The sequence below is a fragment of the Puma concolor genome, chromosome D1, assembly GCF_028749965.1.
Source record: "Puma concolor isolate L17-30 chromosome D1, mPumCon1.1.hap2, whole genome shotgun sequence".
NCBI classification, from domain to species: domain Eukaryota; kingdom Metazoa; phylum Chordata; class Mammalia; order Carnivora; family Felidae; genus Puma; species Puma concolor.
Genome location: NC_141676.1, coordinates 15,286,845 through 15,313,929, shown reverse-complemented (window position 1 = coordinate 15,313,929; position 27,085 = coordinate 15,286,845). Strand labels below are relative to the sequence as shown.

At 37.3% G+C, this 27,085-nt stretch overlaps 2 protein-coding genes across 2 annotated transcripts; both read left to right on the top strand.

The window, feature by feature from the left end:
- Positions 1 to 5,230: 5,230 nt before the first annotated feature.
- LOC112865170 (olfactory receptor 4A47-like) lies at positions 5,231 to 6,142 on the top strand. Its single transcript, XM_086679396.1, has one exon. The coding sequence runs from the start codon at positions 5,393 to 5,395 to the stop codon at positions 6,140 to 6,142; it is 750 nt and encodes a 249-aa protein (XP_086535522.1). The 5' UTR covers positions 5,231 to 5,392.
- Positions 6,143 to 25,397: 19,255 nt separating this feature from the next.
- On the top strand, positions 25,398 to 26,315 carry LOC147576504 (olfactory receptor 4A15-like). Its single transcript, XM_086677406.1, has one exon. The coding sequence runs from the start codon at positions 25,398 to 25,400 to the stop codon at positions 26,313 to 26,315; it is 918 nt and encodes a 305-aa protein (XP_086533532.1).
- The last annotated feature ends 770 nt before the right edge of the window (positions 26,316 to 27,085 follow it).

The window sequence follows — 27,085 nt, the reverse complement described above, 5'->3', positions numbered from 1 at the left end:
CATCTTGGTTATGCAAACACAAGCACCATCTGCCTCCAAAGCTTTTTCATCTTCCCAGATTGAAATTCCACACTCATTAAACATTAATTCTCTATTTCCCTTTCTCTGGGCCTTAGAAGATACCATTCTACTTACTTTCTGTCTATGAATTTGGCTACTTTAAGCCCCATATGTAAGTGGAATCATACGTTAAATTGTCTTTTTGTGACTGTCTTATTTCACTCAATAAGTGAATGTATGTGTTAGCATGTGTCAGAATTTCCTTCATTTTTAAGGGTGAATAATAACCCGTTGTGTACATAAACCTCACACTGTTCATACATTTATCTGTCAGTAGACACCTTGGCTGCTTCTACTTTCTGTCTATTATGAATTATAGTGCCATGAATATAGATATAGAAATATCCGTCTGAGACTGTGGTTTCCATGATTTTGTGTATATACCCCAATTGTGGATCATATAATAATTTTTTGCTTAATTTTTTAGGAACTACCATAACATTTTCCATAGCAGCTACATCATTTTAGATTCCCACCAGAATGCATGGTTGTTCCCATTTCTCCACTTTCTTACATGTGTTGTTATCATTACATTTTTTGGTAATAGCTCTCCCATTGGATGTGAAATGGTATTGCATGATGGTTTTGAAGTGCCTTTCCTAAGGAAAATGATTAATGTAATGTAAGCACATCTTTTCATGTGCTTATAGGGCATTCATGCATCTCTTCTGGAGAAATGTCTACTGAAGTCCTTTTCTCATTAAAAAAAATTTTTTTTAATGTTTATTTATTTACTTTGAGATGGAGAGAGAGCAAGTGGGGGAGGGGCAGAGAGAGGAGGAGAGAGAGAATCCCAAGCATGCTCTGCGCTCTCAGGCGCTGCCACTTTTGCTGTAAGAAAACCATCTCTGTTAGGAAATACACGACTTAAGTCTTTGCTGAGCATCCATGTGGCCATCTGCAAACCCCTGTATTATGAAATCATCATGAGTGACAGGGATATGGCTTCCTCTTTCAGGTGGCATGTGTGAGAGGCTTTGTCCTTGCAGCCACTCATGTGAGACTCAAACTCACAAACTGTGATATCATGACCTGAGCCTTAATCAAGAGTTGGACGCTTAGCCTACTGAGGCACCCAGGTGCCCCCCTTTGCTTGTATTTCATCAGGTTCTTTTATTTTTTGAGATGCAGTACTTCTTTATATAGTATTGATATTAATACCTTATCAAATATATCATTTGCAAATATTTTCTCTCCTTTGTGGGACACCTTTTCGGTCTGTTGATAGTGTCTTTTGGTGTATAAAAGTTCTTAAATTTGATAAAGTAATTTATGCATTTTTTCTTTTCTTGCCTGTGGTTTTGGTGTCCTACCCATGAAATTATTGCCAAACCCAAAGTTATGAATTTTTCTTTCATGTTTTCTTCCAAGAATCTCATAGTTCTGTCTAGTAGTTGAGGTCTTTGTTCCATTTTAAGTTAATTTTTGTATATGCTGTGCATTAAGGGTTCAGTTTCATTTTTTTTGTGTGTGTGTGGATATCCAGTTTCACAGCACCATTTTTTTAAACCACCTCTCCTCTCCCCATGAATGTTCTTGTCACCTGTTGACAATCATTTGAAGACATATACAAAAGTTTATTTATAGGCTCTGTAGTTTATTCCATTGTTATGTCCATCTTTATGCCAACACCATACTGTTTCGATTACTATAGCTTTGTAATAAGTTTTAGAACCAGGAAGTCCTCAACTGTTTGTTTGTTTCCCAAGGTTATCTTGCTGCATGGAGTTTCCACCAGAATCTTAGGATGGATTTATTTATTTCAACAAAAAACTTTTTTTTTTTTTTTGGATTTTGATAGGGATTGCATTCAATATGTAAATTACTTTAGGTAGTATTAATAACATGAGCCACATCAGTTCATGAGCCACATGAGTTCATTAATAACTCATGAGTTCATTAATAACATGAGCCACATCAGTTCATGCCATTTATTTGTGTCTTCTAGAATATTTTTCAGCAACATTTTGTAGTTTTTCATTGTACAAAACTTTTGCTTCCTTGTTAAAGTTTATTCTCAAGTACTTTGCTCTCTTTGAAGCTATTGTAAATGGAAGTATTGTCTTAATTCCTTCTCTGGGTTGTCATTGGTAGCACAGAAATTCAGCGTCTTTCTGTGAAAACAAAACAAAACAGAACAACCAAAACCAGAAAACTCCCAACGAATTGGGTGTAGAAGGAATGTACCCCAACATAAGAAAGGCCACCTATGACTGATCCACAGGTAACATCACACTCAACAGGGAAAGTTTGAAAGCTTTCCCAATCAGGAACAAGATGAAAGTGCCCATGATCACCCCTCCTTTTCAACATGGCACTGGGATAAAAATCCCTGTGACATTTTTAGTGACATGAGGTTATTTTGCTTACTTACTATAACAGTTTTTCTGATGGTAGCCACTTTCTATCCTGTGGATCTCAGCTTAAGCATCAACTTTGAAGAAAGGCCTTCCCTGGTCACCTTCTCCATAGTACAATTCTCTCTGAGTACCCTGTTTGCTCTCTTATTAGCACTGATGAAGACTGTAATTAGCTTACTAAATTGTCCCCTTATTTACTGTCTGACTTTATTATGAGAATATAGGCCTCATTCAGGAAGGACCTTATACATGGTTTTTCCCATCGTTAATTGCTGTATCCTCACTCTTAGTACATTTCCTATCATTAAAGAGTTGCTCCATATAAGAAAAATACTTAAAAAAACTTGAATAGTGATTACATTAAAATTTATGAATAAATATTTAAAATATGTAACAACACTTCTAGGCAGAGTTAATTGAGTATTAAATAAAGTGAAGGAAAAACATTATATGACAAGTGGGGAAATATATGATAAATTAATCTTTACTGGAACAAAATAACGGCTGAAATTTTATTCTTGACTGGCAAAGGTCTCATAATGGTTTTAAAGCTTTTTGTGTTTTGTTTTGTTTTTGCTCCATGTTATATCTTATAGGCCTTCATTATGTGATTTAGTCTAGTAGTATCTTACATTTAGATGTGCTTTCAAACTTTTGCGAAAATCTGAGTGAATTATGTAATTAAGCAAGAATCAGTCTTGGACACTTTCCAATCCTATAACTTAATGAAGAATGTGGTCAGAAGGGATGAAATGTCCAGTTATCTTTGCCTGTATGGGGCAGAAGATGCTAGAACTGATAACATTTTCAGGAGGTCCTTCTTAGGCTTAAAATATTGCTTAAGAAAAAGTACAAGAGTGCCTCTCAAATTTCAAGTCAACTATTCTGCCCAAACCAATACTATAGAATGATAAGGACTCACTAGCTGAATGGTATTTTCTATTTAGAAATTAGTGGGAAAGAAATTACCTGAGAAGGTCTCCTTGGGAAATGGCTGGTGGCTCTCTCCTTATGTAAGGATAGGAATTCCTTGTCTTTTTGATAAATTATCCTAATGCGATCAATTTTTGTTTTTCTGTGTAGACCATGAAATTCCTAGGATGTAGTCTACATTGCAAATAAAAACAACCTTCTGAATAAGGAGACTCCACAGAGAAAATGGATAGACAGTTGATTGAAAGAAAATATATCCTCATGTAATAATGCAACTTTTTGTCCTTTCTTGTCAAAGTGGATGACAGAGGAAATCCACGTGGTTGGAAATGAGTAAAAAGTGTTCCTTCAGATTGTGGATTTGCCTTCACAAGATAAGACTAACAGTAAATAGTGGAAACCAGCTTTTGCAATTGTGTTGACTGTCTTTATTATGTAAAAGTGAGATCACCTCGAGATAAAGAAAACTTTCATTCCAATTCTAATTTTATCACTTAAAAATGGATGACCTTGGGAAAATTAATTAGATGATCTGATGAGCCTCAGTTTGTTTAACTGTGAAATGGGGATTATAATTCCTGTTACTGTAAGATGAACTGTGATTCATTAAGTTGTGAGTGTGTGATTGGAATCCACTGTAGGCATTGTGAGCAGTGGAGTAATAGATCAGAATCATATTTAAAAAGGATCATTTTTAAGTTGCATCAAGAGAACCAATTGATGGAAGCCAGAATGAAAGGGGAGGGACAAGGCTAGTGTGGTGGGACATAAGAAGTGGGGAGAGGAGGGAAATGATTAAATTTGTGATATATACATATATTTTTAAATGTTTATTATTGAGAGAGAGAGAGAGAGAGAGAGAGAGAGAGAGAGAGAGCGCATTGGGGAGGGCAGAGAAAGAGTGGGAGACACAGAATCTGAAGCGGGCTCCAGGCTCCAAGCTGTCAGCACAGAGCCCTACGTGAGGCTTGAACTCGCAAACCATGAGATCATGACCTGAGCTGAAGTTGTATGCTTAACTGACTGAGCCCCCTGCTGCCGGTGCCCCAAATTTGTGATATATTTTAAAGGAGGTTAAAGATTTGTTGAAGAGATCAATATGTGATATAAGAGCAAGAAAACAAGAAGGGCACTGTGATATTTTTTGTCTGAGCAATGACATGGAAGATGGTTCCATTTAATGAGGTGGGGACCACCTATGTTTGTTGCTGAAAAGTAAAAAATTGGTTTTATAAGTCCTGAACTGATACCCAATTGGAGATGTCCAAAGTTGGAGATGTTGCATATATGAAGTTAAGGGAGAGACACAATAGTGGAATGCTTCCACATTTATTGGTCAGGAAAATGGGGCATATCCAACCAGGGAAGTGACCTTCCATTCCTAATTTGATCCATTCAATTTGAATATGTCAATTACCTTAAATCAGTCTCAAATATTTTACTTTTGTGACTTTATAAACTGTGCATCTTGTCGTGAATTCCCTTGTTCTCTTTTCTTGTCCTTCCATTTTCCCTTTAAAAGTCAGCTAAAGCCTTGTTTTCTCTGGGAAGTCTTCTCTGATTGCATTTACTCTTTGGTTGATATATTCTTACCCATGATCTTTGCATTGTGTAACCCTTTTCATAATATTTTTATTAAATTGATGTGATTATTATGTATTTATCACTGAGTATATGAAAGCATGGCTTATTCAACTTGGAAATCGCAGCATCTATGAAACACTCCACACAAACAGGTAGTCCTACATTCTTTAATTGAATTAATCAATAAAAAATTAATCTTATAATGCATTTAAGTGTCCCCCCGCCCCCCACCTTGTTTTGTAGATCACCTGCTTCTAATGTGAGAAGTCAGCTCCTATGCAGACTGGATTGCATCCAGAAACATTGTAACCCACTTCGTCCTCTTGGGCCTCACACAGGATGGAAAGGAACACAAGGTCCTTTTTATTATATTCTTGCTCTTCTATATTTTGACCGTGGTGGGCAACCTGCTCACTGTGGTGACTCTAGCTGTCAGTAAGACGCTGGGCTCCCCTATGTACTTGTTTCTTGCTAACTTATCCTTTATGGATGTCATTTATTTCTCTACTATTTCCCCCAGATTGATTTCAGACTTGTTGTTTGGGAAAAACTCCATATCCTTCCAATCTTGTATGACCCAGCTATTTACAGAGCACCTTTTCGGTGGATCAGAGGTCATTCTTCTGCTGGTGATGGCTTATGACCGCTATGTGGCCATCTGTAAGCCCTTGCGTTATTTGGTTGTCATGAGGCAAGAGGTGTGTGTTGTGCTGCTGGTAGGGTCCTGGGTTGGAGGTTTTCTGCATTCAGCCATTCAAGTTAGCACGATTTATAGTCTCCCATTCTGTGGTCCCAATGTCATTGATCATTTCATCTGTGAAATGTACCCCTTACTGAGACTTGCCTGTACTGACACATATGTCATTGGCCTGTTAGTGGTGGCCAATGGAGGGATGATGTGCACAATTGTGTTTGTGCTCTTGCTCATCTCTTATGGTGTCATCTTGCACTCTCTAAAGAACCTTAGTGCGGAAGGGAGGCGGAAAGCCCTCCAGACCTGTGGTTCCCACATCACTGTGGTGGTCTTCTTCTTTGTGCCATGTATTTTCATGTACGTGAGACCTGCTAAGACCTTCCCCGTTGACAAATCATTGAGTGTGTTTTATACGGTCATAACCCCCATGCTGAACCCCCTGATCTACACTCTGAGAAATTCTGAGATGACAAATGCTATGACGCAGCTGTGGGGGAGAACGTGCACATGAAGTAGCAAGTGAGCGTATCATCCCTCATGAAGGGAGTAACTTAGCATTAGGGCCAGTCTTCTCAAGTGTTGAAGTCCTTTTTACTGTAAATGCATTTACAGTTGGAGTCAATAAATAATCTGCAATGAAAACATAAGTGAAATACAGAGTTACACTAATTCATAATTAGTTGCTCCATTTACTTTTATTACTCTTATTTTCATTCTTAATTTTATTTCTATTCAGTTTCTTGTCTTTTATTTATATTCTTTTCATTGTTAAAATATTTGTTGCTATATAGACTTTCTTCTCTATTTAATTTCTTTCCATTACATATGAGATTTTAATGTAATAGTTACTTTAAAAAAGTTTATTCATTTTATGAGAGAGAGAGAGAGAGAGAGGAGAGTGGAGGTGGGGGGACAGAGAGAGAACCCCCTACAGCCTCCTTGCTGTCAGTGCAAAGCCCTACACAGAGCTCTATCTCATGAATCACAAGATCATGACCTGAGCTGAAATCATGGGTAGGACACTTAAACAACTAAACCATCCAGGTTCCCCAACATTTTAAGATATATTTGAAAGTATAGTAGATAATAATAAACATTAAAAATAGAATCCATACTAAGGGGACATAGTATGGAATAAACATCCTCCCCATCTCTCACTGTAGTCTCCCTGTTCTATATGTAATCAGTATACTAAGAGTATCATTGTTTCTAAGACTTCTCAATTAATAATCTTTGCTAATAAAATCATATTTCCATATATGTGTTTGTGTTTATGTCTCTGTGTATAACTTGTGTACTTACCACTCAGCCTCTGAAGATCTTTCCGTATCAGTCTATAGATGTAATTCATTCTCAGGTTCCTCATACTGCCTAAAACTTCTCTATAAAGATACAGTAAAATTAGTGTTTCTAGTCCTTTTCATGTTCCTGAGCCTTTTTCTATGGTCAATAACTCTGTCTTTGTGAAAATTTTCAAGTATGAGTTTTAGAAGTGGAATTGTTCCATCATTTGGTATGTGTATTTAAAATCGTTGATAATGGAGTTATTGCCCAAATATCATCCATGAGCTTGGACCAAATTACACTACTTCCCTTGGTCTAGAAAACACCTTTTTGTGCACATTCTCATCAACCAGTGCTTGACAAACATTTATGGTATTTTAGAATCTGATTAAAGGACTTGTGTTTCATTACTTTAATTGAAATTCAGTAACTATAATTGAACTTGAGCATCTATTCATATGTTTAAAATTATTATATTATTCTTTTGTGAATTATATATTAATAACTTTTACCTGCTTTATTTGATTGCTGATCTTTTCCACGTGGATTTGTGTGATTTAGTCATACAGTGAAGAAGCTATCCCTTTCACCATTGTATGTGTATATTCAATTTGGATATGATTCAGTTTGGATATTATTATAGCATGCAGAATATTTTTGGTCATGTAGAAATATTATTACATTTATATAATCAAATCTCTTAATAATTTCTTTGGCTTTTGTATCTTGCTCAGAACATCTTTCACTATTTCAGTGTTAACAAAATATTCTTCCACATGCTTTCCAACATTTAACTTTTTCATTGTTTTGTGGTCATATATTTTACATTGAATTTTTTGATCCATCTACATTTTGATGTAAGGAGTTACTAGAGATTAAATTTTATTTATTTTTCTAGGTATTTGTACAGATGTATCCTTCTTCTCCCCCATTGCTTTGATGTCCTAAGTTTGTATTCTAAAGTATGGCCTATGCTTAGATCCAATTAGGACTCTATTATTTTCCATTTTTTTAAATTCATGTGCCATTTAAGATACAATGCAATTGCACTTTATTTATAAGACACCTTGATATCTGACAAGCCTAGTACTCCATACTATTTCTTATCAGAACTGTGTCTATTCTTTCATATTTATGTTTTAACATAAAAATTTAATAGGTTACTCTAGTAAAAACTAAGTTTAATTAATATTTTCAATGCGATTTGATTTAGAAAGAGCTAATATCTTTAGAGAATTGAGAACTCTCATCCAAAAACTGGGTAGGTCTTTTCATTTGACAAACCTTCTTTGATGTTCATATAGACCTAGTGTGTTTCTTTGTAAATGTAGTCTTTTTGAGTAAAGTTCTTTTATGCTCTTTTGCAAATAGAATCTTGTATTATGTTTTCCAAGTGTCTGTTGTTTCAGTGTAGAAAATGTTTTACCCCACTTTTAAATAAGATATAATCTTCATAGTACATATTTCATCCTTTTTAGTCTACATTCCCCCAAGTTTTGACAAATACATACAGTTATGTATGGTATGGTAAACACCATCACCATCAGTATGTGAGTGTTTCATCACCAAAAACATTTCTCCATGTATCTTTGTAGGCCCCTTCTATTCTGACCTCTAGATCCTGGCCAATTCTGATCTATTTCTATCCCTATTCTTCTATCTTTTCCAGAATGTCATATGAATTGAATCATCCAGATAGAGTCCTTTTTTCTTCTACCTTTATTGAGGTATAATTGACTAATTGAAATTGTATAGATTTAAGATGCAATATGTGATGATTTGATATATGTACACATTGTGAAGTGGTTACCACAATCAAACTCATGAACGCATCTATTACCTCACATATTTTTTCTTTTTTTTTAAATGGTAAGACCACTTAAAATGTACTCTTAGCAAATTTCAAGTAAATAACAAGAGTATTAATAACCAGAGACACCATGCTGTATATTAGATCCTCAGAATTTATTCATCTTATAACTGAAAGTTTCTAGTTTTTGAACATCATTTTGCCAACTCCTTGTCCCTGGCAATCAACATTTTCCCCTCTGCCTCTATAAAATTGACTTTTTTTTTTGCTTCCACATATAAATGAGGTCATATAGTATTTGCCTTTATGTATCTGGCTTATTTCACTTAACGTCCTCCAGGTTCATCCATGTCTCAAAAGGCAGAATTTCCCTTTTTATGACTGAATAATATTCCACTGTTTATATATGCCTCATTTCTTTGTCCCTTCATCATTAACAGACACTTTGGGTTGTTTTTGTATCTTGGCTATTGTGAATAATTCTTCAGTGAGCATGGGGGTGCAGATATCTCAAGATACTGATATCATTTCCTTTGGATATATATATACCTAGAGGTAGGATTGCTATATCATAGGAATAGTTCTACTTTTAATTATTTTAGGAATTTTCATAGTGTTTTTCACAGTGATTGCACCAATTTACATTCCCACCAACAGTTTATAAAGGTTTCACCTTTTCTACAGCCTCACCAACAAGCTTCTTTTATAAGGGTTAATTTCATTCATGAGAGCTCTGCCCTCATGATCTAATCACCTCCCAAAGGCACACCTCCTAATACCATTACATTGGACATTAGGATTTGAAAATATGAGTTTTGGGGAATACAAATGTTCAAACAATAGCTCAGGTCCAATTTCATTCTTTTGCATGTTGATATCCAGTTTTCCAAGCATAACAAAGTAACTTTCCTTTCTCCACAGTATGTTCCCAGCCCCGTTTTCAAAGATCAATTGACTGTATATACATGTAATTATTTCTGAGCTTTCTTTTCTATTCCATGGGTCTGCATACCTGTTTTAATGCCAGAACTATACTCTTGATTAACGTAATTTTGTAATATATTTTCTGATGTCTCTAGCTTTTTTCTTTCTCAAGATTGTTTTGGCTACATGGGGTCTTTGGTGTTCTTTCTGAATTTTATGATTTTTTTTTTCAGTTTCTTGAAAATTGCCATTGGAGTTTTGATAGGGATTGTATTGAATCTGCAGATTAACTTGGATAGTATGGACATTTAAATAATATTTATTCTTTCAATCCATGAACACAGGATATCTTTCCTTTTATTTGTATCTTTAATTTCTTCATCAATGTCATATCATTTTAAGGGAGCAAATTATTCATTTCCTTGGTTAAATTTATTCCTAAGTATTTTATTCTTTTTGATGGCATTATAAATGGGATTTTCTTAATTTGGTTTTTGGATGGTTAATTGCTAGTATGTATAATGCAACGGGATTTTAAAAAATTTTTTTATTAAAAAATTTTTTTAGATTTATTTATTTTTGAGAGACAGAGAGAGACAGAGCGTGAGCAGGAGAGGGACAGACGGAGACACAAAATCCGAAGCAGACTCCAGGCTCTGAGCTGTCAGCACAAAGCCTGATGTGGGGCTCGAACCCATGAACCATGAGATCATGACCTGAGCCGAAGTCAGATGCTTAACCGACTGAGCCATGCAGGTGCCCCTGCAGCTGGATTTTGTATATTGATTTTGGATTTTGCAACTTCATTGAATTTGTTTATTAGTTCTAACAGTTTTTGGTGGAACATTTAGGGTTTTTATATATAAGATCATGTCCAGTATGTAGTCTTTTCAATCTGGCTTCTTTCTCTTACTATTATGCATTTAAGAGTTATGGATATCACTGTGTTTATCAGCAGTTCATTGATTTTTATTGCTGAGTACTATTCCATCTTATGGATATATGAGGGTTTGTTTATCCCTTTTTTGGTTGAGAGGTATTGGGTTATTTTCAGATATTTGAAATTATGAGTGAAACTACTATAAATATTCATGTATGGGTTTTTGCATGAATGTAAGTTCCCATTACAATTGGATACGTTCCTAAGAGCAGGCAAGATGGGTCTTATGGTGAGTGTATAATTTCATAAAACACTTTTAAACTGTTTTCCAAAGGGTAGCATATTACCAGCAGAGAATAACATTTCTAGGTTTTCTCTACCTTTGTCAGAACCTGGTATTGTCAAGTTTTTAATTCTGTCCTTTGAATAGGTCAGTAGTGATACCTTGTTGTGGTTTTGCTTTGTATTTCCTGAATAGTTAATGATTTTGGACAGTTTTCATGTGCTGTTTTGCCACTTATGTATCTTCTTTGGTGAAATGTCTGCTCAGTTCTTTGGACTATTATATGCTGAGTTGTTTATTATTCTTGAAAGTTGAGAGTTCTTTATGGTTTTGAAAACAAGCCCTTGTTCAGATATATAATTTGCAAATGTTTTCTTGCAGTCTGTTCTTGTCTTTTCATTTTTTTAAAATAAACTTATTACCAAATTGGTTTCCATACAACACCCAGTTCTCCTCCCAACAGGTGCCCTCCTCAATGCCCATCACCCACTTTCCCCTCCCTCCCACCCCCCATCAACCCTCAGTTTATTCTCAGTTTTTAAGAGTCTCTTATGGTTTGCCTCCCTCCCTCTCTAACTTTTCCCCTCCTTTTCCCTCCCCCATGGTCTTCTGTTAAGTTTCTCAGGATCCACATAAGAGTGAAAACATATGGTATCTGTCTCTCTCTGTATGACTTATTTCACTTAGCATAACACGCTCCAGTTCCATCCACGTTGCTACAAAAGGCCATGTTTCATTCTTTCTCATTGCCACGTAGTATTCCATTGTATATATAAACCACATCTTCTTTATCCATTTGTCAGTTGAAAGACATTTAGGCTCTTTCCATAATTTGGCTATTGTTGATAGACATTGTTGATAAACATTGGGGTAGAATGCCCAATGCATTCTACAAGTGCCCCTATGCATCAGCACTCCTGTATCCTTGGGCAAATTCCTAGCAGTGCTATTGCTGGGTCATGGGATAGATCTATTTTTAATTTTTTGAGGAACCTCCACACTGTTTTCCAGAGCGGCTGCACCAGTTTGCATTCCCATCAACAGTGCAAGAGGGTTCCCGTTTCTCCACATCCTCTCCAGCATCTATGGTCTCCTGATTTGTTCATTTTAGCCACTCTGACTGGCGTGAGGTGGTATCTGAGTGTGGTTTTGATTTCTATTTCCCTGATGAGGAGCGATGTTGAGCATCTTTTCATGTGCCTGTTGGCCAATTGAATGTCTTCTTTAGAGAAGTGTCCATTCATTTCTTCACTGGATTATTTGTTTTTTGGGTGTAGCGTTTGGTGAGTTCTTTATAGATTTTGGATACTAGCCCTTTATCCGATATGTCATTTGCAAATATCTTTTCCCATTCCATCGGTTGCCTTTTAGTTTTTTGATTGTTTCCTTTGTAGTGCAGAAGATTTTTATCTTCATGAGGTCCCAATAGTTAATTTTTGCTTTTAATTCCCTTGCCTTTGGAGATGTGTCAAGTAAGAAATTGCTGTGGCTGAGGTCAGAGAGGTCTTTTCCTGCTTTCTCCTCTAGGGTTTTGATGGTTTCCTGTCTCACATTCAGGTCCTTCATCGATTTTGAGTTTACTTTTGTGAATGGGGTAACAAAGTGGTCTAGTTTCATCCTTCTGCATGTTGCTGTCCAGTTCTCCCAGCACCATTTGTTAAAGAGACTGTCTTTTTTCCATTGGATGTTCTTTCCTGCTTTGTCAAAGATGAGTTGGCCATACGTTTGTGGGTCTAGTTCTGGGGTTTCTATTCTATTCCATTGGTCTATGTGTCTGTTTTTGTGCCAATACCATGCTGTCTTGATGATGACGGCTTTGTAGTAGAGGCTAAAGTCTGGGATTGTGATGCCTCCTGCTTTGGTCTTCTTCTTCAATATTACTTGGCTATTTGGGGTCTTTTGTGGTTCCATACAAATTTTAGGATTGCTTGTTCTAGTTTTGAGAAGAATGCTGGTGCAATTTTGATTGGGATTGCATTGAATGTGTAGATAGCTTTGGGTAGTATTGACATTTTAACAATATTTATTCTTCCAATCCTTGAGGATAGAATGTTATTCCATTTCTTTGTATCTTCTTCAATTTCTTTCATAAGCTTTCTATAGTTTTCAGTATACAGATCTTTTACATTGGTTAGGTTTATTCCTAGATACTTTATGATTCTTGGTGCAGTAGTGAATGGGATCAGTTTCTTTATTTGTCTTTCTTTTGCTTCATTATTAGTGTATAAGAATGCAACTGATTTCTGTACACTGATTTTGTATCCTGAGACTTTGCTGAATTCATGTGTAAGTTCTAGCAGACTTTTGGTGGAGTCTATCAGGTTTTTCATGTATAGTATCATGTCATCTGCAAAAAATGAAAGCTTGACTTCATATTTGCCAATTTTTATGCCTTTGATTTCCTTTTGTTGTCTGATTGCTGATGCTAGAACTTCCAACACTATGTGAAACAACAGCGGTGAGAGTGGACATCTCTGTCGTGTTCCTGAATTCAGGGGGGAAGCTCAGTTTTTCCCCATTGAGTATGATGTTAACTGTGGGCTTTTCTTAAATGACTTTTATGGTGTTTAAGTATGTTCCTTCTATCCTGACTTTCTTGAGCGTTTTTATTAAGAAAGGATGCTGAATTTTGTCAAGCGCTTTTTCTTCATCGATTGACAGGATCATATGGTTCTGTTCTTTTCTTTTATTAATGTGATGTATCACATTGATTGATTTGCAAATGTTGAACCAGCCCTGCATCCCAGGAATGAATCCCACTTGATCATGGTGAATAATTCTTTTTATATGCCGTTGAATTCGATTTGCTAGTATCTTATTGAGAATTTTTGCATCCATATTCATCAGGGATATTGGCCTGTAGTTCTCTTTTTTTGCTGGGTCTCTGTCTGGTTTGGGAATGAAAGTAATGCTGGATTCATAGAATGAGTCTGGAAGTTTTCCTTCCCTTTCTGTTTTTTGGAACAGCTTGAGAACGATCAGTATTATCTCTGCCTTAAATGTCTGGTAGAATTCCCCAGGGAAGCCATCTGGTCCTGGACTCTTATTTGTTGGGAGATTTTTGATAACTGATTCAATTTCTTCGCTGGTTATGGGTCTGTTCACGTTTGCTATTTCTTCCTGTTTGAGTTTTGGAAGTGTGGGGGTGTTAGGAATTTGTCCATTTCTTCCAGGTTGTCCAGTTTGTTGGCATATAATTTTTCATAATATTCCCTGATAATTGCTTGTATTTCTGAGGGATTGGTTGTAATAATTCCATTTTCATTCATGATTTTATCTATTTGGATCATCTCCCTTTTCTTTTTGAGAAGCCTAGCTAGAGGTTTATCAATTTTGTTTATTTTTTCAAAAAACCAACTCTTGGTTTCATTGATCTGCTCTACAGTTTTTTTAGATTCTATATTGTTTATTTCTGCTCTGATCTTTATTATTTCTCTTCTTCTGCTGGGTTTGGGGTGTCTTTGCTGTTCTGCTTCTATTTCTTTTGGTGTGCTGTTAGATTTTGTATTTTATATTTTTCTTGTTTCTTGAGATAGGCCTGGATTGCAATGTATTTTCTCTCAAGACTGCCTTTGCTGCATCCCAAAGCGTTTGCATTGTTGCATTTTCATTTTAATTTGTTTCCATATATTTTTATATTTCTTCTCTAATTGCCTGGTTGAACCATTCATTCTTTAGTAGGGTGTTCTTTAACCTCCATGCTTTTGGAGGTTTTCCAGACTTTTTCCTGTGGTTGATTTCAAGTTTCATAGCATTGTGGTCTGAAAGTGTGCATGGTATGATCTCAGTTCTTGTATACTTATGAAGGGCTGTTTTGTGTCCCAGTATGTGATCTATTTGGGGAATGTTCCATATGCACTCAAGAAGAAAGTATATTCTGTTGCTTTGGGATGCAGAGTTCTAAATATATCTGTCAAGTCCATCTGATCCAATGTCTCATTCAGGGCCCTTGTTTCTTTATTGACCGTGTGTCTAGATGATCTATCCATTTCTGTAAGTGGAGTGTTAAAGTCCCCTGCAATACCACATTCTTGTCAATAAGGTTGCTTATGTTTGTGAATAGTTGTTTTATATATTTGGGGGCTCCCGTATTCGGCGCATAGACATTTATAATTGTTAGTTATTCTTGATGGATAGACCCTGTAATTATTATATAATGCCCTTCTTCAACTCTTATTACAACCTTTAATTTAAAGTCTAGTTTGTCTGAAGGGCTAGTATCCAAAATCTATAAAGAGCTCACCAAACTCCACACCCGAAAAACAAATAATCCAGTGAAGAAATGGGCAGAAAACATGAATAGACACTTCTCTAAAGAAGACATCCAGAGGGCCAACAGGCACATGAAAATATGCTCAACATCGCTCCTCATCAGGGAAATACAAATCAAAACCACACTCAGATACCACCTCACGCCAGTCAGAGTGGCCAAAATGAACAAATCAGGAGACTATAGATGCTGGAGAGGATGTGGAGAAACGGGAACCCTCTTGCAGTTTTGGTGGGAATGCAAATTGTTGCAGCCACTCTGGAAAACAATGTGGAGGTTCCTCAAAAAATTAAAAATAGACCTACCCTATGACCCAACAGTAGCACTGCTAGGAATTTACCCAAGGGACACAGGAGTACTGATGCATAGGGGCACTTGTACCCCAATGTTTATAGCAGCACTCTCAACAATAGCCAAATTATGGAAAGAGCCTAAATGTCCATCAACTGATGAATGGATAAAGAAATTGTGGTTTATACACACAGTAGAGTACTATGTGGCAATGAGAAAGAATGAAATATGGCCCTTTGTAGCAACGTGGATGGAACTGGAGAGTGTTATGCTAAGTGAAATAAGCCATACAGAGAAAGACAGATACCATATGTTTTCACTCTTATGTGGATCCTGAGAAATTTAACAGAAACCCATAGGGGAGGGGAAGGAAAAAAAAAAAAAGGTTAGAGTGGGAGAAAGCCAAAGCATAAGAGACTCTTAAAAACTGAGAAAAAACTGAGGGTTGATGGGGGGGGTGGGTGGGAGGGGGGGAGGGTGGATGATGAATATTGAGGAGGGCACCTTTTGGGATGAGCACTGGGTGTTGTATGGAAACCAATTTGACAATAAATTTCAAAAAAAAAAATAACGTCTAGTTTGTCTGATATAAGTATGGCTACTCCAGCTTTCTTTTGACTTCCAGTAGCATGATAGATAGTTCTCCATCACCTCACTTTCCATCTGACGGTATCCTCAGGTCTAAAATGAGTCTCTTGTAGACAGAAAATAGATGGGTCTTGTTTTTTTATCCATTCTGATACCTTATGTCTTTTGGTTGGAGCATTTATTCCATTTACATTCAGTGTTATTATTGAAAGATGTGGGTTTAGAGTCATTGTGATGTCTGTAGGTTTCATGCTTGTAGTGATGTCTCTGGTACTTTGTAGTCCTTGCAACATTTGACTCACAGAGTCCCCCTTAGGATTTCTTGTAGGGCTGGTTTAGTGGTGACAAATTCCTTCAGTTTTTGTTTGTTTGGGAAAACCTTTATCTCTCCTTCTATTCTGAATGACAGACTTGCTGGATAAAGGATTCTCGGCTGCATATTTTTTCTGTTCATCACATTGAAGATTTCCTGCCATTCTTTTCTGGCCTGCCAAGTTTCAGTAGATAGGTCTGCCACTAGTCTTATGGGTCTCCCTTTATAAGTTAGAGCCTGTTTATCACTAGCTGCTTTCAGAATTCTCTATTTATCCTTGTATTTTGCCAGTTTCACTATATGTCATGCAGAAGATCGATTCAAGTTATGTCTGAAGGGAGTTCTCTGTACCTCTTGGATTTCAATGCCTATTTCCTTCCACAGATCAGGGATGTTCTCAGCTCTGATTTGTTCAAGTACACCTTCAGCCCCTTTCTCTCTCTCTTCTTCTGGAATTCCTATGATAGGGATATTGTTCCATTTGATTGCATCACTTAGTTCTCTAACTCTCCCCTCATACTCCTGGACTTTATTATCTCTCTTTTTCTCAGCTTCCTCTTTTTCCATAATTTTATCTTCTAATTCACCTATTCTCTCCTCTGCCTCTTCAGTCCGTGCTATGGCCACCTCCATTTTATTTTGCACCTCATTTATAGCATTTTTTAGTTCCCCACGACTATTTTTTAGTTCCTTGATCTCTGTAGCAATAGATTCTCTGCTGTCCTCTATGCTGTTTTCAAGCCCAGTGATTAATTTTATGACTATTATTCTAAATTATTCTATTATTCTAAATTATTCTATTATTCTATTCTAAATTATTCTAATTTCTTAAATAGGTTTTGATCAATTTGTTAGCTGTCATTACTTCCTGGAGTTTCTTTTGAGGAGCATTCTTCTGTTTTGTCATTTTGGCTAGTCCCTGTGGTAGCTCCAAACTGCAGGGCACCTCCTCTGTGTTGTCCAGAGAAACTTTTTTTGGTGGGTGCGGCTGCAGTCAGAACTGATGTCTGACCCCAGCCCACTGCTGGGGCCACAGTCAGACTAGTGTGTACCTTATCTTCCCCTCTCCCAGGGGCAGGACTCACTGTGGAGTGGTGTGGCCCCTTCCTGGGCAGCTTGCACACTGCCAGGCTTGTGCTACTTTGATGGGATCTGGCCAAGGGCATATTAGCCGGGGTGGATCTGCAAGGCGTACAGGGGTGGGAGGGGCAGGCATAGCTTGCTTTGCTGTTGGTGGTCCCCTGCGGGAGGGGCCCTGCAGCACCGGGAGGGAGGCAGGACCCTCAGAGGGATGGATCCACAGAAGCACAGTGTTGGGCGTTTGCGTGGTGCAGGCAAGTTGGTGAGGGGAACTGCTTCCCTTTGGAATTTCAGCTGGGGGATAGAGAGGGAAATGGCGCTTGCCAGGGCCTTTGTTCCCCAGCCGAACTCTGTCCTTTTGGGGCTCAACAACTCTCCCTTCCTGGTATCCTCTCGCCCTCCCTGCTCTCTGACAGCAGAGATGTTGACTTTTTTTAAATTTTTTTTTCAACGTTTATTTATTTTTGGGACAGAGAGAGACAGAGCATGAACGGGGGAGGGGCAGAGAGAGAGGGAGACACAGAATCGGAAACAGGCTCCAGGCTCTGAGCCATCAGCCCAGAGCCCGACGCGGGGCTCGAACTCACGGACCGCGAGATCGTGACCTGGCTGAAGTCGGACGCTTAACGGACTGCGCCACCCAGGCGCCCCCAGAGATGTTGACTTCTAACATTCCAGATGTTAAGTCCCGCTGGCTGTCAGAACTCACAGACTCCGGACCTTCTGCTTTTGCATTCCAGACTTTGGGGGCTCTGCCTTGCCGGTTGGACTGCCCCTCCACCGCCCCTGCTCCCTCCTGCCAGTCCGTGTAGCACGCACCACCTCTCTGCCCTTCCTACCCTCTTCTGTGGGCCTCTTGTCTATGCTTAGCTCCAGGGAGTTTGTTCTGCTAGTCTTCTGGCAGTTTTCTGGGTTATTTGGGCCAATGTGGGTGGAATCTACACAATCAGCAGGACGAGGTGAGCCTAGCATCCTCATACGTCACCATCTTCCTGTCCCCCCCCCCTTTTTTAAGGCAAGCTCTATGCCCAATGTGGGGCTTGAACTCACAACCCTGAGATCAAGAGTGGTTTGTACTACCCACTGAACCAGCCAGTCAGTCACCTCCAGAATACTTCTTTTCTGTAAGGCTTGGGAGAAGTGACTCATTTTCTTTAAAATATTTTCTGAAGTGCAGAATTTCTGTGTTATGGAATCCAATTTATCATTTTTTTAAATTGAAACATGGTTTTATTGTCATACCTAGGAAATCTTTGCCTGATTTAAGGTCACAAACATCTCTGATGTTCACATTGAGAAGTCCTATAGTTTTAGGTTAAACAGTTAACTTGGTGAGCCATTTTGGATTAAATTTTATTTATGGTTTGAGGTATTGATCAAAAGTTCACTTTTTGCAAATAGGTATCTTATTATTGCAGAGCCATTTGTTGAGAAGACTATCATTTCTATCCTGAATTGCCTCTGTGCATTTGTCATAAGTCATTAAATATGAGGGTCTGTCTGTAGACTTCTCCATTTCATTGATCTCATATGTATCTTTTTTCCAATACTGTATATTGAGTCTAGAAAGCAGATAGTACAAGTTCTTAAACTTGTTCTTTTCAAAATTAATTTTGGCTATTCTAGTTATTTGACCTTTCTATATAAATTTTTGAATCAGCTTGTTAATTTTTACACACACACACACACACACACACACACACACACACACACACACACAACTTAGTGGGATTTGTTGAGAATTGCCTTGAGTCTACAGATCGATATGAGAAGATTTGAGATTTTAATAATAATGAGTGTTCAAGTTCCTGACTATGGTATATGTCTCCACATATTTAGTTTTCCTGTGTCATTTTCATCAGTATTTTGTAGTTTAAGCATCCTACAGCATATATTTATGTATTTTTTGCCTAAGGATTTCACAATTTGTATTGTTAGTTTAGATGGTGCATTTAAAAATTACAATTTCAAATTGCTTTTTTTGTTAGTTTATAGATATATGATTAATTTTTTTGACCATGTATGTATCCTATGACCTTATTATACTCATAGTAGTTGTTTTTGTAGGTTCTTTGAGATTTTCTGGGTAATCAACTATTTTGTTTGTGAATAAGGAGATTTTAATTCCATTCTTTCCAGTACGATGCATTTTATTTATTTTGCCTGTTTGCTCCCATTAGGACTTACATCTGGTGTTGAGTAGGAATGGTGAGAGAGGCCATCCTTGTTCATGATCTTAGGAAAAGCATTTAGGTTTCTGTGATTAAGTATGATGTTAACTATAGGGTTTTGGAGATGCCTCGTAACATATTGGAAAAGTTAATTTCTATTCCTAATCTGCCAAGGGTGTTTCTCATGACTAGACATTGCATTTTGTCTCCGTATTACTATTTTTTAGTACAAACTGGGTGTCTGAGGGCTGACTTTCAGTAGATTGCCATGAGAGAGCTGCTGTGCTATGTATGAAGCCTTGACCTAGAAGTGGGTCATCTATAAATGGTTTAGTACAAATTTCTCCATGAATGTGCTTTGCGTGACAGGTGAGGGGGTGGTACCTTTCTGGCCATGCCCTGTTTCCTGGGATACAGGGCTCTCAGTACCAGACCTCGGTCCCCATGTGTGGTGAGGCATACTGCATCAAAGAGGGCTAGAAAAGCAATATGCTTATGGGGATGGTTGGGGACTCAGAGAATTGGGAGTTTTCTTTTAAAATAACCTATTTTCTTGAACAGTTTAAATGGCTTTGGGATGATATTTTATTTGAAGGTTTGTGAGTAACAATTATACCTAGCATTTATTGTCTATTATTTTTTGGGAACTTTTCTAAGCACATGTATGTTTACTCATTTGTTCCTTATAATCACATGATGAGATTGATAGTATAATTGGGCCCATTTTCTTCTTGTAGAGTTGGAGGTTTTGGGGGGTTAAGTAACTTACTGATGGCCACCACCCTGAGAGAGTGTCAATGCCAGAATCAATTCAATGTGTTGTTAATCACAACCTACAGCTGCTTCTTAGGTGGAATTCTCCCAAGTGTTTGGTCCACTTCATTGATTTCTTTCACAGACATCAGTCCATTAATTTTTCTTTCTTTACCATTTTTTAGTTTAGGTAAATTATATTTCCTTAGATAATTGTCCATTTCATTCAGGCTTTCAACTTTACTTGCATAAATTGAGTGGATAGTATCTAATGACTCTTATTTTTTGCTGTGCCTGGAGATGTATCTTCTTTTTTTTTTTTTTTTTAGCATTTTGTTTATTTTTGAGAGACAGAGAGAGACAGAGCATGAGCAGGGGAAGGACAGAAAGAGAGGGAGACACAGAATCTGAAGCAGGCTCCAGGCTCTGAGCTGTCAACACAGAGCCCAATGCGGGGCTCAAACTCACAAACCCTGAGATCATGACCTGAGCCGAAGTTGGTTGCTTAACCTACTGAGTCACCCAGGCGCCCCTCCTCTTTATAGTTTTTTAATTAAAAAAACATGATAAGTCTGTCATAATTTCAGACTTATGCAGCCCTATTTATTCTAGAAGTCTGAACAACAAAATTGTAAAGGGTCAAGGGTTATTTGTATTTGGAAAGCCCAGGTTTTAGCTTTCCCTTCCCTACTTTACTTTTATTTTAGTGTTCATTTATTTATTGAGAGAGAGAGAAAGAGAGGGAGAGAGAGAGAATCCCAAGCAGGCTCCACACTCATGGAGCCTGACGCAGGGCTCAATCTCACAACTGTGAGATCATAACCTGAGTTTAAATCAAGACTAACAAGATTAACAGACTGACCCCCCAAGGCACCCCTATCTTTCTCTACTTTCAACTGATATTTGCGCCCATAAGAGGGAAATATCGTCCTAGACACAATAAAATAACAGGACAGGCAGCTTGTTTGTACCACGCATGTTGTGAGTGCTGAAGTCTCATTATTATTCTCCTTCTCCTCTCCTTCTCACAGAAAGATACTAACAGAGAGAAAATTCTAAAGAGCTGTTAGGATCCCCCTGGATTGTTCATCAGAGTAGGGACCAGTGCTGCATTTGAGGAAACTACTTGAACCTGGGTGGAGTTTTCCTGGGTACATTAGGGAGGAGTGCCCGGTACTCATTGGTCCAGGAGTGGTGCTTGTTCTCCCAGCTGGACAACCTCCTAGTTCACAGGGCAGGGCACTGGGTTGAGTAAATTACAAAGATCATGCCCCAGTAGTGGGATGTAATTAGCACTATGCTGAGCGCTGTTCCAAACCTGCCTCGTAAACATTAACAGTAAGAATTTTAAAAAATCCAAAAGAAACTAAATATTGTATTCAAGATTTTGTGTCTCTGCTAATGTGAGATATTAGTCTGATTATTTTTCTTATAATCCCCTTAATATCTTCTTATTATTGTTTCTTTCTGGTATTAGGGTTATGCTGAGTGCATAAAATGAGTCTGGAAGTATTTTAATTTCCCCACATTCCCTGAACTTGTTTATATAAGATTGGTACTATATTTTGATTAATTTTTATATAGAATCCTTGATAAAGCTGTATACGAGTGAAATTTTATTTTGGAGGGGAAGGATTTTTTTTTAGGTTTATTTGAGTAATCTATACACCCTGCATGGGGCTTGAACTCACAACCCCAAGACTGAGAGCTACATGCTCCCCCAACAGAGGGAGTCACCCTGGGAGGGGAAGAATTTTAAAGAAATAATTTAATGGTATTAGAATATTCCATTAAAAATATTATCATTTGACTTAAGTAACCTTTACACCAATGGCGGGCTGGAACTGGGAAGTGGTGGAAGTGGTCAGAATGACTGACCACTCTGGGATCCAGTGTGGCAGGTTCTACTGATTGACCCAGCCAGGTGCCCCAGGTTATTCATTTTTAATTATTTTTCTGTGCCTGTTTAGAAAGCCATATATTTCATAGCAGTGGTCCACTTTCTAATTGACAAGTTTGCCAACATAAAACCATTTATGATATTCTTTTGTTAGCTTTTTCACATCAGTAGAATGCAGTAATGGCTCTTCCTTCATTCTTGATTCTGATCCTTTTTCTTTCTCTTAGTTTTTCTTAATCCATTTAGCTAAGAACATCAATCTTATGAATCTTTTGAGGAACCTATTCCTGGATTTATAGATTTTTTCTGTTTTATTTTAATACTCTTCTACTTTCTATTTAATTAATTTCTCTTTCCACGATTTCTTTTATTTACTATTTCTATCCTACAATGTTCTCTGGGTTTATTTTGCTTTACCTTTTTTCAGGTTCTTAGGATGGAAGCTTACTTCATTTCTGTAATATCTCTTGTTTTCTAGTACTTCTACCTAAATCTCTACATTTCTTTCTAAGCACTCCTTTAGCTGTATCCAGCACACACACACACACACACACACGCACGCACACACACACACACACACACACATCTTTCATTATCTTTCTCTTGAAATTTTATTTTAAAAACTATTCACTGGTATTTCTTCTTTAATCCATGGTAATTCAGATTTATGCTGCTCAATTTGTAAATAATTCGGAAACATTGTTATATTTTTGTTATCAATTTCCAGCTGAATTTCATTATATATATTCTGTATGATTTAAGTTATTTGAAATGCATTGCAACTTGTTTTCTGGGCTCCTGTGTATCTGTTTTGGTGAGCATTCCCTGGGCACCCCGAGATAGTGGAATCCTCCCACACTCTTTTTTCCCTCCCCCCCATACTGACACGGATGCTATCAACTTACCTGTGTGCCACTATGTGACAAACTCAAGACTCTCCTTTTAGGGGAGAAGCTTGCCTTATCTACATTAGAGATGGTTTTAAATGGCTTATTATGAAATTTGTTTTCATCATCTTCTGGAAGTCAGTGCAGTGTCTGTGGGCAAAGACGTAGCTTAAACCTAACTGACACACCTTTGTCTATTTTGAAAGTCATGATTTAAAGAAGAGAGTGTTTACATGTTTTATTTCTGCCCACACTGGACATTTCCCTTTTGGTGACTCAATCTCAAGTTGTTCTTTTGTGATCCACCCCGTCCCCTCACCCCAAGGACGTGTTTCTGCAAGTCCTGTTGTACATGGTGATTATTCTGTTGGCATCTCTGGAGATGCAGGGTCTACTCTCAAAATTATGATGAAAGTCCCAATGAATTTAATTAGGGAAAAATGACTCTTGGAGATGCACCAATTGAATGACTCATCCATATGTGTTGTAGTCCAACCCCAGATAAAGTGTTTACAGATATTTGTCTTGACCTCAGAGAGTGTTTGTATCACTGTTCACACAACTGGCTTTTTCAGGAATTGAAATGATGGACTCAGAACATAATGAAGTATGTATATGAGTTATTCTCCATCATTCAGGAAATCCAAAATTTTACTGTGCTTTGTGAAGACAGGCCAGTGTAATTGATAGAGAATTGAATGTTGTCAAAGGATATTTCCCTCTTTTACTTATATTGACATAAAAACCAAACCACATAACCTTTGTTTAAACAAATCACAATTTTATCTCCTATAAAGCTGACCCCTTTTTTTAACCTCACAATGTTTGTTTAACATTCATTTGTTGTTAGAACAAATTCTGCCAACAATGAAGATTTGGGGTCTCTTTGTTCCCAGTCGAGATTCAGACTTGTTTAGGTTACAGGACCTTCATATTTGTTTTGAAAAAACCCGGCAATTTAAGGGGTAGCCTTTTTCTGAAAGACTGAAATGACTGAGACTTTCTGCAAGCATGGAAAGCATTGTTCACATGGAAACAGTTCAAGGTCCAGTGATGGTGCATGTGTTTTCCTGCTCTGTGTGCACAGAGGTGTCATCAGCGTACAAAATACATGGGAGAAGGGACTACAACCCAGACCTTGGACTGAACGGCTGTCTTAGTTGCAGGTAACCCAGGAAGGTTAACTAGATGTAAGAGTCCAGCCTAGGCTTTACATTTTAGATTTTGGTGGTACGGGAATTCACAGTCCTTTAAAAGTTCTCCTGTGTGACTCTTAAAATCAGCCATGTTAGACACTCTTTGGGATACTAACATATGTGAAGATTGACTCAGTTTTGTAATATTCTTTTAGCTGTTTTCACATACAAAGATCCACAATAAATGCACTTTCTCTAACATCTGTGTTTCTAGACATAGTTTCAGGTGTAACTATTTAGGGATATTTTAATGGGCAGATCCTTGTAAATCTCATGATAGTTTCAACTCATGTGTTCTCTGAGCATTGCTTGTTAACCTGTGAAAGTTTAGAAGATGATGTAGCATCCACATATCTTGAAAATGTGATTTTGAAGAGTCCAAGGGAACACTTTCATAAGCCAGGTGTTACTTCAATTCATGTTTCTGTTCATAGGTGAGTTTCAGCATCAGAACATACATTTGTTGGCCATTCCTTTTATTACTTGCTTATATGATTTACTCACTTTGCCATTGAGTCATTTGTCATTTACTTAAATGTTTAGAGCTCTGTGTCCATTTTGATATTAACTCTGTGTATGTCCTCTAAAATGTAAATATTTTCTCCAAAATACTTTCATCTATTGATGTTGTGGTATCTTTTTTTAAATCCTTAAGATGTTATGAAATTGTACAATACATCAATTTGTGATTTTATTTACTAGTTAAGAGGATTCTAGAATATAGATAGTCACCTCTTTTATTAACTGGGGAGTAAGTATAAATCTTGCTTTAGTTTTTCATTAAACCTTAATCCATTAAAAATTTTTTATTTGAAGAATCTCTATTGGTAAAATTGTACTAGTTTCCAGATGGAAAGCTGCTTGTAGCAACCCATTTATTTAATATTCCCCTTCCCCACAAATGTCTTTAATTACTTGTCTCTCCATTAATCTGCAATATTGCTGAGCCTAGGGAGCATGCTTTAATCAGCCTTGTATACTACAATTTCTGAAAGTAGTGGGACATAAGAAATTATAATATTTATTGGTTGAATGAATAAAAAGATTAGGTTAAAGTTTCAGGAAGTCACTAGTCATAATTATATCTATAGCTAATTTTGTCCTGAACTCTGAAATAAGGACATGCAAAAGGACATATGGAACATAGGATCAATGTAACTGAGTTTGTCCTCTTGGGGCTCACTCAGAGCCTCCAAGGTCAGAAAATATTATTTGTTGTGTTCTTGCTCATCTACATTGTGACAATGGTGGGCAACCTCCTCATTGTGGTGACCGTGGTGGTCAGTCCAACCCTGGATTCCCCTATGTATTTCTTTCTTGGTTACTTATCATTTATGGATGCTGTGTATTCAACTACAGTCACTCCAAATATGATTATAGACTTACTCTATGAGAAGAAAACCATTTCCTTCCAAGCTTGCATGTCCCAGCTCTTTATAGGACACTTGTTTGGTGGTGCAGAGATTTTACTTCTGGTGGCCATGGCCTATGACCGCTATGTGGCCATCTGCAAACCCTTGCATTATTTGACCATCATGAATCAACGGGTGTGTGTTTTGTTGCTGCTGTTGGCCTGGGTTGGAGGTTTTTTGCATGCTGTTGTTCAACTTCTCTTTGTTTACAACCTTCCCTTCTGTGGTCCCAATGTCATTGACCACTTCATCTGCGACATGTACCCATTATTAAAACTTGCCTGCACTGACACTTACGTTATTGGCCTCACTGTGGTTGCCAATGATGGGGCAATCTGTGTGGTCATCTTTACGGTCTTGCTCATCTCCTATGGGGTCATTCTGCACTCTCTGAAGAACCTTAGTCAGGAAGGGAGGCGCAAAGCCTTATCCACCTGTGGCTCCCACATTACAGTGGTGGTCCTCTTCTTTGTCCCCTGCATCTTCATGTATGTGAGACCTCCTTCTACATTACCCATTGATAAATCCTTGACTGTATTTTACACAGTTATCACTCCTATGTTGAACCCCCTAATCTATACTCTGAGAAATGGAGAGATGAAAAATGCTATGAAGAAGCTCTGGACCAGGAGAAGAAAATGAGGCAGAGGAGAAATGTATTACCTTTTTTTTTTTTTTTTTTTCAGTGAAGAGTTTGCTCCATCCAGGAAAGGATTATTTATTTGTAGTAAGTTCCTCCTCAGGTTTAAAGTTGTGCATGATGAAAAGCATTTAAGATGTAAGTACTTCCAGTGGTCAAAATATATTTCTAAGATTTTCATAATTTCTTAGGAAAGTAGATGAATAGCTTTTGCATATAAAATGTCTCTATTGAAACTATAGGTTTAAGTTCTATGTGATCAGTTATGCTGTAGTTAACACTATAAATTTATTTATGTTAGTGGACATTTTTCGCTTTTCGCTCTTACATAATTGTTCACTTTCAGAATTCATAGTGCTCTTTATATATTTCAGAGAAAGAAATTCAGAAATGGGACATAAATCCTTGGTTCACTCCTCCCATACAAAAACAACTCATATTAAGACTTGAAGTATAGATCTTATTTTTGTATCTGCAAGACATTTAAGTATATAATTTTGTTCATGTTGCTTAGCACGTTAAGGGTGAGGAGGAATGCTGCTTCCTAGGTAGAATATTAATCATAAGGAAGCTAATTGTAGAAAAAAAATCAGAACAAAAGAGATAGATATAATAAGTAAGTTTTACTCATTTTTCTGAGTGGGGGATCCTATTATCTCCTAAAATGGAATGACTTTGTTTAGTGTTATATTTCATAGAAATGATTCATTAAATTTACTACATAGTTTAGTATATCTGATAATTCTCTGCCATTTTTTCAGTGCCCCCACAT

What these genes read in the sequence shown, in the direction of transcription:
- LOC112865170 (XM_086679396.1), top strand. Translation starts at nt 5,393, where the DNA reads ATGTACTTGTTTCTTGCTAACTTATCCTTTATGGATGTCATTTATTTC.
- LOC147576504 (XM_086677406.1), top strand. Translation starts at nt 25,398, where the DNA reads ATGGAACATAGGATCAATGTAACTGAGTTTGTCCTCTTGGGGCTCACT.